Source organism: Osmia bicornis, chromosome 8 (assembly GCF_907164935.1).
Source record: "Osmia bicornis bicornis chromosome 8, iOsmBic2.1, whole genome shotgun sequence".
Lineage (NCBI taxonomy): Eukaryota > Metazoa > Arthropoda > Insecta > Hymenoptera > Megachilidae > Osmia > Osmia bicornis.
Genome location: NC_060223.1, coordinates 4,297,912 through 4,310,949, shown reverse-complemented (window position 1 = coordinate 4,310,949; position 13,038 = coordinate 4,297,912). Strand labels below are relative to the sequence as shown.

Below are 13,038 nucleotides of genomic sequence, written 5' to 3'. Positions count from 1 at the left end.
TATTCACTTTAATTAAATAATAAAATATAATTATCTTTCATAGTCCGAATATTATTTGTTTCCAATAGAATTATAATTTATTATGAAAGAAACTCATCAGATTATATTTTCTACTTTTCTAGGGAAAAGGTCAATTAGTATATAAGGTAAGACACCGAAAACATTTATAAATTAGTTGTTCATCTTATACCAAAGATAACTATAAAATTTCTTTTTATATATATAATTTCGATGCTACAACATGTAAGATTATCTCAGTAAAATGCTATTTTTGTGGAAGAAATAAAACAATACACTGATTTTTATTTAGGACATTCATCCAGAGCCAGTCCTACAAATTTTACCACCCTGTGCAATAATTTACTTTACCACCTTTACCCTTCAAAAGAAAACTCTTACTTAGTCTTAATAAATTCCAAACAGAAGTATTGATTAATAAGAATTCATGAGTTAATGAAAAATTATCATAAACTATATATTTTGCGAAAGGAGAGAGAGAGACCTCCGAAAAACAGTTAAAAAATGATTTAGATCTAAATTTCCTATAATTTAATCCAATTTTTCCACCCCCAAAAATGCACGTGTTGCACAGTTGGACCGGCCCTGCATCCATCTCACCCCACCTTCCCCTACTCCGAATGGTGTGGATAATTAATATGCACTTACTTGATTAAATATGAGGAAAATGTAGTCTAGTGGTATGGAGGAAATGAGGTCGAGAAAGAACCATGTCCTGAGGTAGTTTTTCGCGATTAACTTCGGGTCCAGGATCACTTGCTCGGCGTTATCCTGCTGCATTATACCTGAAGAAGCAGAGAAGGAAGAAATTTTCATTTTCATCCAATCGATAAATAATTTTCAATCGCGATAGAAAATCATAAGATGCATCGCGTCACGTCGCATCGTTCTGAAAGTGTTAATTGTTTCTGGTAATTTGTAAGACAGTTAACTTCGTCGAGACAAGACAAATGTGGCAATAACAATTCGATACGTAGGTTGCAGTGGCAGCTTAGACGTTTCGTTATTGCCCGAGGGATTAATTTGAAACGCGTTCTTGTCGAAATTTGGGTCACGTGCCCGTGTCGCGATGAAAGCCATTGTACGCGTTAAACCGTGTACGTGGTCCGCGTCGAATTCGCGATTGTTGCGAATTCTTGATCCAGATTATCGGCCGTCGACCAATATTGCGTTCCACCGACTGAATACTAACACCTGAAAACGCGTCCACCTGCGACAACTCCATCGATCAGGAAATATTTATATGCCAATGGTGTGACTATCACCTTCCGGGAACCGTTGTATTTTCGCGGATTCAAGGAAAAAGAAGATTCTTGCCAATAATTTATTTTAAAAAGTACGATGAATTTTTATTTTCCGAATTGTATGTTATCTTTACCTTTTATAAGTTTATAATTTATAAACGTCGAATATAAAACGATAGTTTTCTTTCTTTTCTAAAAAAAGAGGCGTTTCAACCCTGAAATTTTCCACTTTTCCTCGTCTTCTATTCGCTCGCGATTAGATAACGTTGTAAAAGGCTTTGAAACGCAGCTGCCTTTGAGATACCGTCAGCGTCGTTGACACCAGATGACTTGGGTCAAGTTTGAAAAGAAAACAAGTTCTAATGATTCACATTAAAGGGGATGATACTGTCTGTTACACCATTCGGGTGAAACTTATATTACTTTGCTAATTATGAATAATACCTTCATTTCTTATCAATTAATAGTAATTAAAATTTGAAAGAGGTAATCCTTATCTGGTTCCCAGAGCCAGGGAGTGTTAAATCATACTTTTTAAACTTTAGGAAAGAGGAAATCAAAGATGCAAAAATCTTGTAATTTTTAAGAATGTATCGTTTTATTGTTTAAAAGTTATATTGTTACTTTTTGAAATAAAAAATAAATTGGACTTAATATTTCAGTGACCTAATATCAACATATCTTGATTCAATACTGTCTGTTTCTAATTTTGTATCTCTTCTTGTGTGACTTAATATCATAGACCTGGATATGTCTCTGAGACATCTTTCAAAGCAGAAATCCAAAATTATTTTAATCCAACACTGGACTTCAAATTGCTTGGCTAGGAAATTTTTTGTGAACTAGTATCAAGAACCCTCTAGACTGTTTGGCACGAAACAAGATATGGACTTAATATTATTTTTAAACTATTATATTAAAAATTAAATAACTTGTTACTATCAGGAAGAATGAAAAAAATGTGAAATGTCATTTTTTCAAAAAACTGGACTTAATACACTCTGCCTCTAGAGTTGAGATAGTAGCACAATTAAATCTGAAAACTGGATCCTAAAACTTTATTCTCTATTTTATTAACACGTTGACTCAATAATACAAATGTCAATCAATTTCTTAATTTTCTATTTCAAATTATCAGTCTTTCCAATTTTCTTCTTTCATTTTTAAATTTATACTATTAAATTTAGAGCATGGGTTACCAATAACTCCTTATATCAAAAATTATATTAAAAATTAAACGACTTGGAATAAAATAATTTTAACCATCAGAAGGGGTAAAAAGTTTGATACAGGAAACATGTAAAATGTTATTCTTTCTGAGATCCAGATATTAAAAGTATTTCCCTCCACAATTATTGAACTCTTTAAGAAGTTTCACGATGGCTAGAGAAGATAGTAATCCAATAGTGGGAAAGTAGAAGAATAATATAAGGAGGACTCGATTTAACCCGGACAAAGTATCCCCTTTCGATTCAAGTTTGCCTACTTGCTCTCGTTTAAAGCCTTATCGAGGATCAGCCGAACCATTCAACCAAATATTCGATTTGAAGGTATAAAAAGAGGCTCTCCTTCGTTTGCTCGACGATTGAGATTAATCGTGTAACCGCATGTTTGCGGGAATGAGAATCAGAAACGATGCAAAAGTTTGCATTGTCGCGTGCACACCGGAAGAAGGACATCGAGGAAAGAATGGGCGACCTCATTTCTTCCTCACAGTTTTTCTTTTCCATTTTTTTTTGAATTCTTTTCGCTTCATCAGAGAAAGCTAAAACTTCGTTTTCCTTGAAATTAGTCAACTATGGTACATTCGTTTTGAGGAAGATTATTATTTCAAATTCCATTTTCTAATTGCTTTATTTTATTAACTCTTTAACTGCTGAGTGTCACTAACACTTATCATTTTTTTTATTTCCATCCATTTTTCTATTTTTTTCCATTTTTTTAAAAATGAAAAATGTAACATGCACTGATAACCTTTATTTAATTATAATTAATGTCCACAGCAGTCAAAGGGTTAAAATTAGAATGCATACCTGTCCTGAAGTTGACGACAATGTCTATGAGGAATATCGTGTCGGAAAGGCAGTTGAAGGCTATCCACCTAGTGCTTAGGTCGTCATTGAAAAAACTAATGGCGACTGGCAGAATTATCAGATTAGCTACCAGCAGGAGGAGCATGCAGAGGTCCCAGTAGAATCTGTAACAAAAAGAAATGAAAACCCATGAAATCTCGAGTTCCCAACACCTCAGCTTATATTTCCATCTACTTTTACTACTATCTGTAAAACGAGCGCATCTTTAATCGTCAAGGAGCGAGGCAGCGAATTTCACGGATTCGAATCAGAGGCAGAGATAGAAACGACACTCCGGTTGAAGGTACTCGAGTGAGACTTCCGGTCCGAAGGTGCCGCGAAAGCTCGAGGTTCAACGACGCGTAGTCGGAGAAGCTCTCTGTCACGGTTTTCGAGCAACTTCGAAGCTGCCGGCAGATACGAGGTGCATTTATTGCAGCGATGTAGCAACGTTATTACTCGTCGAAGTGGGCCAATGTTACCCGTTCCGCTTCGAATCGAACTGATTAAAGCGGACCTTTCAGAAATTGCCCTTCGTTCTTTCATGGATTTTCTTCTCCTTTTTTTTCCTCACTTTCTTCCGCTTTTTTTTGCCCTGAAGATACGATGGAGGTAGGTACTTTCATTGCCAAGAGGGCGAAAACTGTTGCACCCAGGTAGCTCGTGTTTACGTTGAAAATTAGGCTGAGATTTTTCTGGATACTTTGAGATTCGAAGGTGGAAATTGAAGAGGATATCGCGGATAAATGAAAACGTTTGAATTAAATCGAACAGAAAACCGTAGCGGAGGATCTTTAAATATTTACCGAGCCTGAAATTGAGCCGGTGCTTCCCGACCATAAATAAAGAGCTAAAAATGATTCACCTATCCGAGCTGGAAAATTGAACATCTCTGTATTTACCATTTCGATTCGTTATTTTTAGAAGCACGCAGAAATATTTCAGGAAATAGCAGTAGGATAACGTATACAGTTGTTGACCCCTGTGCAATGATTGATTTTTTGCTAACAAAGTAATAAATATCGTTTCTGAACCGTCGGACGGCGGACCATGGAGAGAGCCACAGTTCTAATTCTTCTAATACATGAAATTTTTTAGTTTAAAAATTATGCATCTAACTTTCTAGTAAGTTTGGGTTACGATTAATCCAATCCAGTGTTTAAGGGTTAAATAATAAAATATAATTATCTTTCGAAATTCAAATCCATTTCGTCCCAAATATAATTATAGCTTATATAAAAAACGCATTATATTATATTTTCTACCTTTTTTAGGAAAAGGGTTAATAACCTTGTACGTTACCCCATTTAATCGTTAATTTTAGAAGAGCTAAATCCTGGAATATTCTGAAAGTTAATGATAATTAAATTTCAATAACTTAATTACTCTCCAATAAGCTAATAAAGGATGAGCTTAAAAATTTCATTCACGATGTTCAAAACATTTTTAATATTTTGTACCTTTTTCCCTTTCCTTGATTGTTCTTTATTTTACACTGAATTTTAATAAAATAATTAGGTTATTGACATTCGGTGAAAAAATGAACACCTACTCAGGTTAAATGAGTTCATTAAGGTGACCGTCGTAACTGCGATAATAAACAGAATTTCTGTTCTTCAACCCTCTCTTTTTTTAACACCCTGTACGTGCCACTAGACACTGACCTAGAAGCAACGAGAGATTATACCCTGGTGATAACCATATCCCTCAGAGCCGAGATTTATGCTCGGCTTTTTGCACGAGGATCCGCTTTAACGAGCAGGCCTCGTGGGGTAACTCCGTGAATTCGAGACAATTTAAAAGCGCTTTCCAACTTAATTCTCAAGCTTGCACAATTTCGAAACTGCAAACCCCGGATGTCTCGTTCAATATTCAGCTAATTTTAACAATTCCTCAAGAATCGTTCGATCATCGGCTGTTTATATCTCAGTTATCAGGGGACCGGATTCGCAGCAGTTTCAAAAATACATTCTTTTTTTCACGATATGAAAACAATCGAAACGACGATTTGTAAACTCTGGTAAATCACATTTGGAATTTTATTCATCCCCATTTACCCAGCTGGAAATATTTGTAATTAAATTCTTGGATATACAAACATATGTTAGAAATAAAAATATTCGAAATTTTAAGTGGTAGTAGCGTGGTGATTAAGGTGTTAAAGAAAATTAGTATATTATCCTTGTTTTGTTAAATTATTAGAAGTCGCTCATCCAGAGAAAAAGAGAAACATTTTAAGATTTGCTAGAATTTTAATTACCTCTATTATTTTTATTAATAGGCACAAAATAACAATTTTTTGATATAATAAATTATTTATTAAGCTTCTAAAAGGTGGTATAGTTTAAGGTTTTAATAATGTAAATCTAAAGAGAAAATTACAGATGTATCTCTTTTAAATTTAATATGATAATCATATTCTTCAAATTTTGTACTTCACACTGAAATTTCGACTCAATTATAAAATAATTTAAAAAATATTGTAAAAAATTATTGATACATTTCTGAAATAAAGTAACAGGAATGTTTGTATAAGTCAAAATTTTTATAAAAATTTTAGTACTACATTGGTACACATTTATTCTCTTTGATTAAAGAAATTAACCCTTTTTTCTTTACCTCTAAAATACCAAGTCTTTTTAAATAGCTCAGCTTAAGATTTACTTTGCTATATGTAATTCTTTTCTAACATTTATTTTCTATAAAATTAGATCTTTGCAAAAAAACTTAAAAACACAACATTTTTAGACATAACTCTTTTCCACTGGATGAACCAAGTGTCCAACATTATAACGAATACAGTGTATATTTCTTAAAAATTTTTCAACAACCCCAAGAAAAATGAGCATTTTCAGTGTCACGTTTCTCGGGTCACCTCGTTCGTCTTCATTTGCCACAGACAATTCAGCAAGTAAGGAGGTCGTGTATCAAAACTTTCCCTGGTACACGTTTTCTCAACTTTCTCGAGCTTCTAAATTCGTTCGAGCCACGAAGAACGCGTTATTAAATCTCACAATTTCAATGAGACAAACAAGAATATCCAGTTCTTCCGAAAATCGAAGAGGAGCTTTAATCGAGTATCCCGAATTGTCTGCAAATTTCCACCAGTTCGAACGCGAACAAACGATACGGAAACTTCGATACCGTTGCGATCAAATTTCAAGTCGACGAGTTGATAAAGGATTCTGATCGATTCTCAGCCCGATTCGAAACGCGTTCTCGAGCATTCGAGTCTAACGAGAGAATTTCTATGGAACTTTGCACGAACGCAGATCTGGCGCAAACGCTAAACAACGAAATAATGCAACCGTGGTATAGATTCACGATGCAGCCAATTATTCTCCGTTTCTATCCAGGCAGCAGTCGTTTATGTATATTTAAGAAAGTGCAATTCGGGTCCAGAGTTTCGCGCGATTTCGCGACTGCTGTTGTATTATGCATTCTCAATCAGCAGAGTAAAGCCCTTCCCAGTTTTATGGAACACTGTCCAACAGCTCGTTGTAAAAATTTGCTTCTTTGTTTCAGAAAATGGAAAGCACCTCTTGAATAAATTCAAATGGAAATTGTTTATTTTAAGGAATAGACGGAGATTCCGAACAAGGAATAGAAGAATTTCGAAGATGAATTTAAGGGGACTTTTGAAGTCAGAAGGGTGCTGGCATAGCTAACTAAAGGTAAATGGAACAGTAGCTAATTTTGATAAAATAAACATGAGAATGCAAAATAAAACTTTAGATGCGGTTTCCTCGACAGGTGAATTTTACGGACGGTGACCATGCTTGCAAAAGAAATTGTGAATTGATTCGAAAAATTCTTGCGGTATTGTTAATGTGGCATAAACAAAAATTGATGAATTTTGTAACATAGTTCGTTTGTTATTGACACATTTATACGGAAAATTGATTGTTTTTTGACAACTTTTTGCATAAAACACTGCCATTTTATCTTTTTTATCTCGAAATGGTTCAATACAGAGTCATCGATTAACCCTTTTCCTAAATAAGTAAAAAGTATAACATAATGTGCTTCTTGATCCTCCAATGGCGGACCCTGAAGAGATCCACAATTCTAATTTAATTTTCATTTTCTAAATTTTACACTGTACCATTAAAAATTATTCCTCCAATACATGAAACTCTTTTATTTTAAAATTATTTATTGAATTATCATGGCCACCGTTTACACCCTGTATTCTGTAAGCAGTGCAGTGACCACAATCTACAAATGACACCACAACAGGAACCACAACAAGAAAAAAAATGTTTTCGTATATTCAAATAACAATAGTTGTATACTTAAAAAAAAATGTCTAAAAATCATTTATATTTTAAAGGATTCGATGAGAAAGTCCCCTTAATGTTTATCGTTTGAGTTTTGGTTTAATGAAACTTTCATTTCATCTGACACCTGTTCATCTCAATTAGATTCACTTCGCGGAAGAAAAGTCGCACTTTGAAGCCTCATTCAAGTCCATTGAACGAGACCAGTCATTAGAGACCGGTAGGCAATGTATTCAGAGCTATCAGCTAATCCTCCCGACACTGATTGGTATGTACAGAATCCTCCTGCCGTCTAATTGACCACTTCTTCAGCTCCCATTATGCAACAGGAATCGAGAAATCGACCGATGAAATATGCTATACTGTCCTTCTGCTTTCCCTTATGTATTATAATTGACAGAAATCCAGGTATTCCTCGAAGATACATATACTTTCTTCGTTTACATTCGAAACTAACCAAGACTCGGCCATTTTCTATTATAATAATAATATCGATGAAACGCTTATGCAGTTATTTTCATCAAACTTTAAGCTTTGAATTAATATTTCATAAGTGATTATTTGTAGTACTTCTATGTCATGAAATTCTGATGGACTTTATCCATGTCGAAATTAGCTATTTCTGATGTATTGTTGGTTGCGAACCACAATCAGCCATTTTGTATTAAAAATATTAATGAAAGGTTTATATAGTTATTTTTGTTCAGCTTTAAACTTTAAATTGATATTTTATAAATGCTATTTTAAGGTACTTTTATGTCATGAAATTCTGATAGATTTTATCCATATCGAAATTAGCTATCAGCCATTTTGTATTAGAAATATTAATGAAAGGTTTGTACAGTTATTTTCGTTCAACTTTAAACTTTAAATTAATATTTCATAAGTGTTATTTTGGGGTACTTTTATATCATGAAATTCTGATGGACTTTATCCATATCGAAATTAGCTATTGCTGATGTATTGTTGGTTGCGAACCGCAATCAGCCATTTTGTATTAGAAATATTAATGAAAGGTTTATGTAGTTATTTTCGTGAAACCTTAAGCTTGAAATTAATACACCATAAGTAGTATTTGGTGATACTTTTATCTCATGAAATCGCATCTGACTTTCTATAATCCGAAATCGATGATTCAATAATTCAAATTTCGCATGAAAATCTATATAGGGTAACGTATACGTATAATTTAGATCAATCGTGACCCAAATTTATCAAAAAATTAAATATATCATTTTTAAACAAAAGAGTTTCGTGTATTAGAAGAATTAGAATTGTGGCTCTCTCCATGGTCCGCCATCCGAGAGATCAAAAATGCATTATATTATATTTTCTACCCTACCTTACTCTCGCTCATCGTAAAATATAAAAAAAAAAAATTTTTCTACTTTATTAAAGAAAAGAGTTCATCATTATATAGGGATCAATAACTGCAAACGTTTCCCTATATATATATTTAGTTTTAATTTTGCATCGATACCTGCATCCTGCCTTTTAACACCGGTTCAACTTGTTCGAGAAGTCTGCAAGGATTAATCAACGTCTTCAGGATTAACTGGAAATGGTTGCTCAATATTTCACGGTGCTCGTTGCTTCGCCAGCTTTCCGTACATAGATACCTACTTAAGCTGAATTGATTTCGGCGACGTCGTTGGAAAATAAAGTGGCCTGAATCTGGTAATCGGTTTTTGATGATACACGCGTCACGGATCTTCATTCACGCGAAACCGTGAACATCGATTTGATTTTAATTCCTCGCTAACTAAACAACTTAAAAAAAAAAAAGTAATATACGAATTGGGAAAGTATACACAGAGAATGGTAAAATAGAGCAAGCGTTATAAAAAAAAAAGACACTTCAATTTTTGCGCGATACTGTACACGCGTTAAAGAGAGCAATTTAATCTTTATAAGTGCACGTATTATTAAAAGAGGAATTTAAGCTTGGTAAAATGGTACGTGTATCTAAAAATAGAATAGAGATACTTTCTTCCACGTAATCGTTTGTTGTAACAAATTTTTTAATCAACATTTTCCATTCTTCTCGATTAATTGTGTTAGCCGGTTGATCATCTCGTCAGATAAGGTTTCTGTGAAAATCATTAATCTGATGTTTCTCACAGGTGTTTTTCACATACACATTTCATGGTTGCTGTTAACCGTTGATTGAAATGATTTATTTTTAACGAAGGTGATCGATGGAATCTTTTAAGCGATGACGTATTCCCGTTAATTATTTGTCTGTTATGCAGAAGAGCAACAATGGAGAAAAAAAACAGCTGGCGGAATTTCAATTGAAATTATTCTTACCTAAAGCAGACAAAATGTTCTTTAGATCAATCATGATTTATTATGAATTCTCGGTATTAAAATTGTTTTAAATTGGGTGAGACTCCTCTTTTAATTAAAATCTTAATTCTAATTTTAAGAAAAATTAAAATAATTAGAATTATCCTTCTAACAAAAATTTCTAATTTCTAACAAATAATTTTTCTTAAAATTAGAATTACCCCTCTAACAAAAATCTAGAAATTTCTAATTTCTGACAAAAAGTTTCTAATTTCTTTTTAAATTAGAATTATCCTTCTAACAAAAATTTCCAATTTTTAACACAAAATTTCTAATTTTTCTTAAAATTAGAGTATAATTTAAAAAATTTCTAAGTCCTCAATAATGTCTTTTTCAAATTTCTTTTGCAGCAAGAACTGAAAAAGTTCCCAAAATCCACATTCTAATGTCTCTAATAATTAGAATACAATTAGCAAGAATTTCTAAGTGTTAGACTAGTCCTAACTCTAACTCCATAAATTCGAATTTAATTACCTAAAATTAACTCAATCTAAAAAATTTCTGAATTTCTAAATCTTTCAAATTGTACATTGCATTTTCTTTGCTACGTTACAAAAATAACTCCTTTAATCTTAGATGAAGAAATCCACTGTGGATTGCATTTGAAACGAGTCAGTGACATAATCGAAATCGATGTTTTTCTTTTTTTTTTTTTTTTTCACGCGATAGCGATGTGCTTCGAACCGAAACTTATGAACGACAGTGTACGGTTGGTGCACGTGGAAGCGACCGTGGCGCATACACGTACACGCGATTACATCGATTAGTAAGAATCACCATGAAATAGTAGCCATACACACGAGCGGTGTACACAGGCCTGCCGAACAATACCGCGGGGTCGTCCATTGTCTGGCAGAGGATGCTGACATAACCAGAAGCACGGCCGCGTGCGTGCAGTTTTATAGCACGATGCAAATTTCAAGTCGACCTATCTATACCTTCTCAGTCTCTCCCTGTCTATCCCTCTATTTCTCCCATACGCCAACCTTTGATCACGCTGTCGCGATTGCTGCGACTCGTTTAACCGCGTGATTCGCCTTACACTTAACAGTGAATAAGCTTTCCGTGTCGTCTGACTGGAAATATCAGACGTTTCCTTTGAAACTTTCAAATTTCTCCGATAAAAAAAGAAAATTTTAGACGACTTAGACGTGTTTCAATTATTGCATCTTGAATCGAACTCCTATCGAGGGCAGAACGTCGTATAAAAAGATAGTAATTAGAGTAATGAGTAATAAGACTTGCTATCTTCATAATTAAAGATTGTAATTATCCCTGATTGAAAGATTTAAAAAAAAGGCAGAATTATTTTTCTGATAAATTCGAAACTTTTTCAGCTCCAAATTGTAATTATCCCTGTTTGGAAAATTTAAAAAAAGGCAGAATACTTTTATGATAAATTCGAAGGTTTCTAAGCTCCAAAGATGTATCCTCATTTATGAAGGTTAATTTTTAGAGATTCTACAAGTCTAACAAGTATGTATTATGATTTAATTAACCAATTATCCAGATGATAAATTTCTAATCAAATAATGAAACAACAAAAGAAGAAAAAATTCTAAGAAAATTCTGAGTACCATTAATTGTGAGAAAACAATGCAAAATAATAAATTAAATATTATATTTTTCTCTAAATTTTGTAGCAACTGATAGAAGAACAAAAGTATGAAAAGAGGAAAAGATTGGTCGAATTAGATTGCCTTTGATCTTTTAATTTTGATCTCTCTGGGAACGTTCTCTTTTGGAATAATCTTGGACAAAAAGTGTCCGATGTAAAATGGAGCTTCTACCGAGACAATGGACGTTTTTGAATAGAAAAGAATTCGACGTAATATGAAAACTTGCATGCACTGAGAATCTCTCCTTTTTTTAAAAAGGAATTAAAGTACGACTTTTAATAGAAATTCTTTTAATTCTTCCTAAATATCGATCATGTTATACTAGTTTCTTTTTATAAGGAAGTTGCAGTGCGTAAAGAAACGAGTGTTTTAATTAGAATGTTGAAATATAATACAAAGTATTATAATATGACAGCGTGCACGGATGATAAGAGTTAAAATACGTGCGTAGTGCCCATGAAACTCGCTTCAATACGCAGGACCGACGATCAACGCTACTTGAGAATAATTAATTGAGTCGTTATAGCGCGTAGCGGATGATCAAACGTATCACGTCGTACTCATTAGCCGGACACTTTGAGAATGTTCTTAGAGAACAGAAGACATTGAGAGATCTCTTCGTGTTGGAATAATATTATTTTCTAGAGGTGTGCGAGTACTCGATTTATTCGAGTACTCGAATTTCGAGTCGAACAATGATCGGTCGGTCGAGCCGAGTCGATCGCTTGAATTTGCCAAGCTACTCGAAAAAATCGAACTACTCGAATATTCGAGCCCTCGTGAAATAGTCAACTGTTTTTTTTTTGGTTCTACATACTCTTCTTTCTTTTCAACTTCTATGGATGGTGATTCTACCAATAATAATAGATGAATATTCGTGTAACTCGAACAGTTCGAATTTGTACGAGCAACTCGAAAGTTAAATTCGAACATTTTCGAATTGAAAATTCATCTTCAAGTAAATCGAAGTTTCGATTTTTTCGAGTAGCTCGCTTTTATATCAAACAGTTCGTCGATTTCGAGTAGCTCGACAAATTCAAGCGATCGACTCGGCTCGAACAACCGAAGCGAGTTCAGTTCGGCTTGTAAATTACGAGTACTCGCACACCTCTATTATTTTCTGTATACAAAAATTAATCTCTACTAAGGTCTTCTGTCACCAGAATCGATGAGTTTCTAGCCGTACCAGACCTAAGGGTCTGACTGAGTAATAAACACATTGAAAGGCTCGGGGTCGTTATTTTTCCTTTCTGAAAGTGGGCACCAGTTTTCTGCGTGCATTTTCAGGAGGATTCTTCAAGACGTTCCTTCAAGCTTTTAAAATAAATATTGAGATTTATAGAATTAACTGAGTTTGATTTAACATTATCCCATAATCCATTACTTCGATTTTCAAATATTTTCTTAAGAATCTTTTTTCTATTCTAAAACAGGCGTGAAAATCTGGATATAAATC

At 33.7% G+C, this 13,038-nt stretch overlaps 1 protein-coding gene across 4 annotated transcripts in view; it reads right to left on the bottom strand.

Annotated features, from left to right (window-relative positions):
* The window catches only part of LOC114878173 (potassium/sodium hyperpolarization-activated cyclic nucleotide-gated channel 2), a 72,196-nt gene that overhangs the window by 29,047 nt on the left and 30,111 nt on the right, over positions 1–13,038 (bottom strand). For all 4 annotated transcript variants that reach the window (XM_029191664.2, XM_029191665.2, XM_029191667.2 and 1 more), the window contains exons 3-4: positions 3,296–3,459; positions 667–803 (exon numbers count right to left, since the gene is read on the bottom strand). In XM_029191664.2, coding sequence (XP_029047497.2) covers positions 667–803; positions 3,296–3,459 — 301 coding nt within the window. The remainder of the gene's footprint in view (positions 1–666; positions 804–3,295; positions 3,460–13,038) is intronic.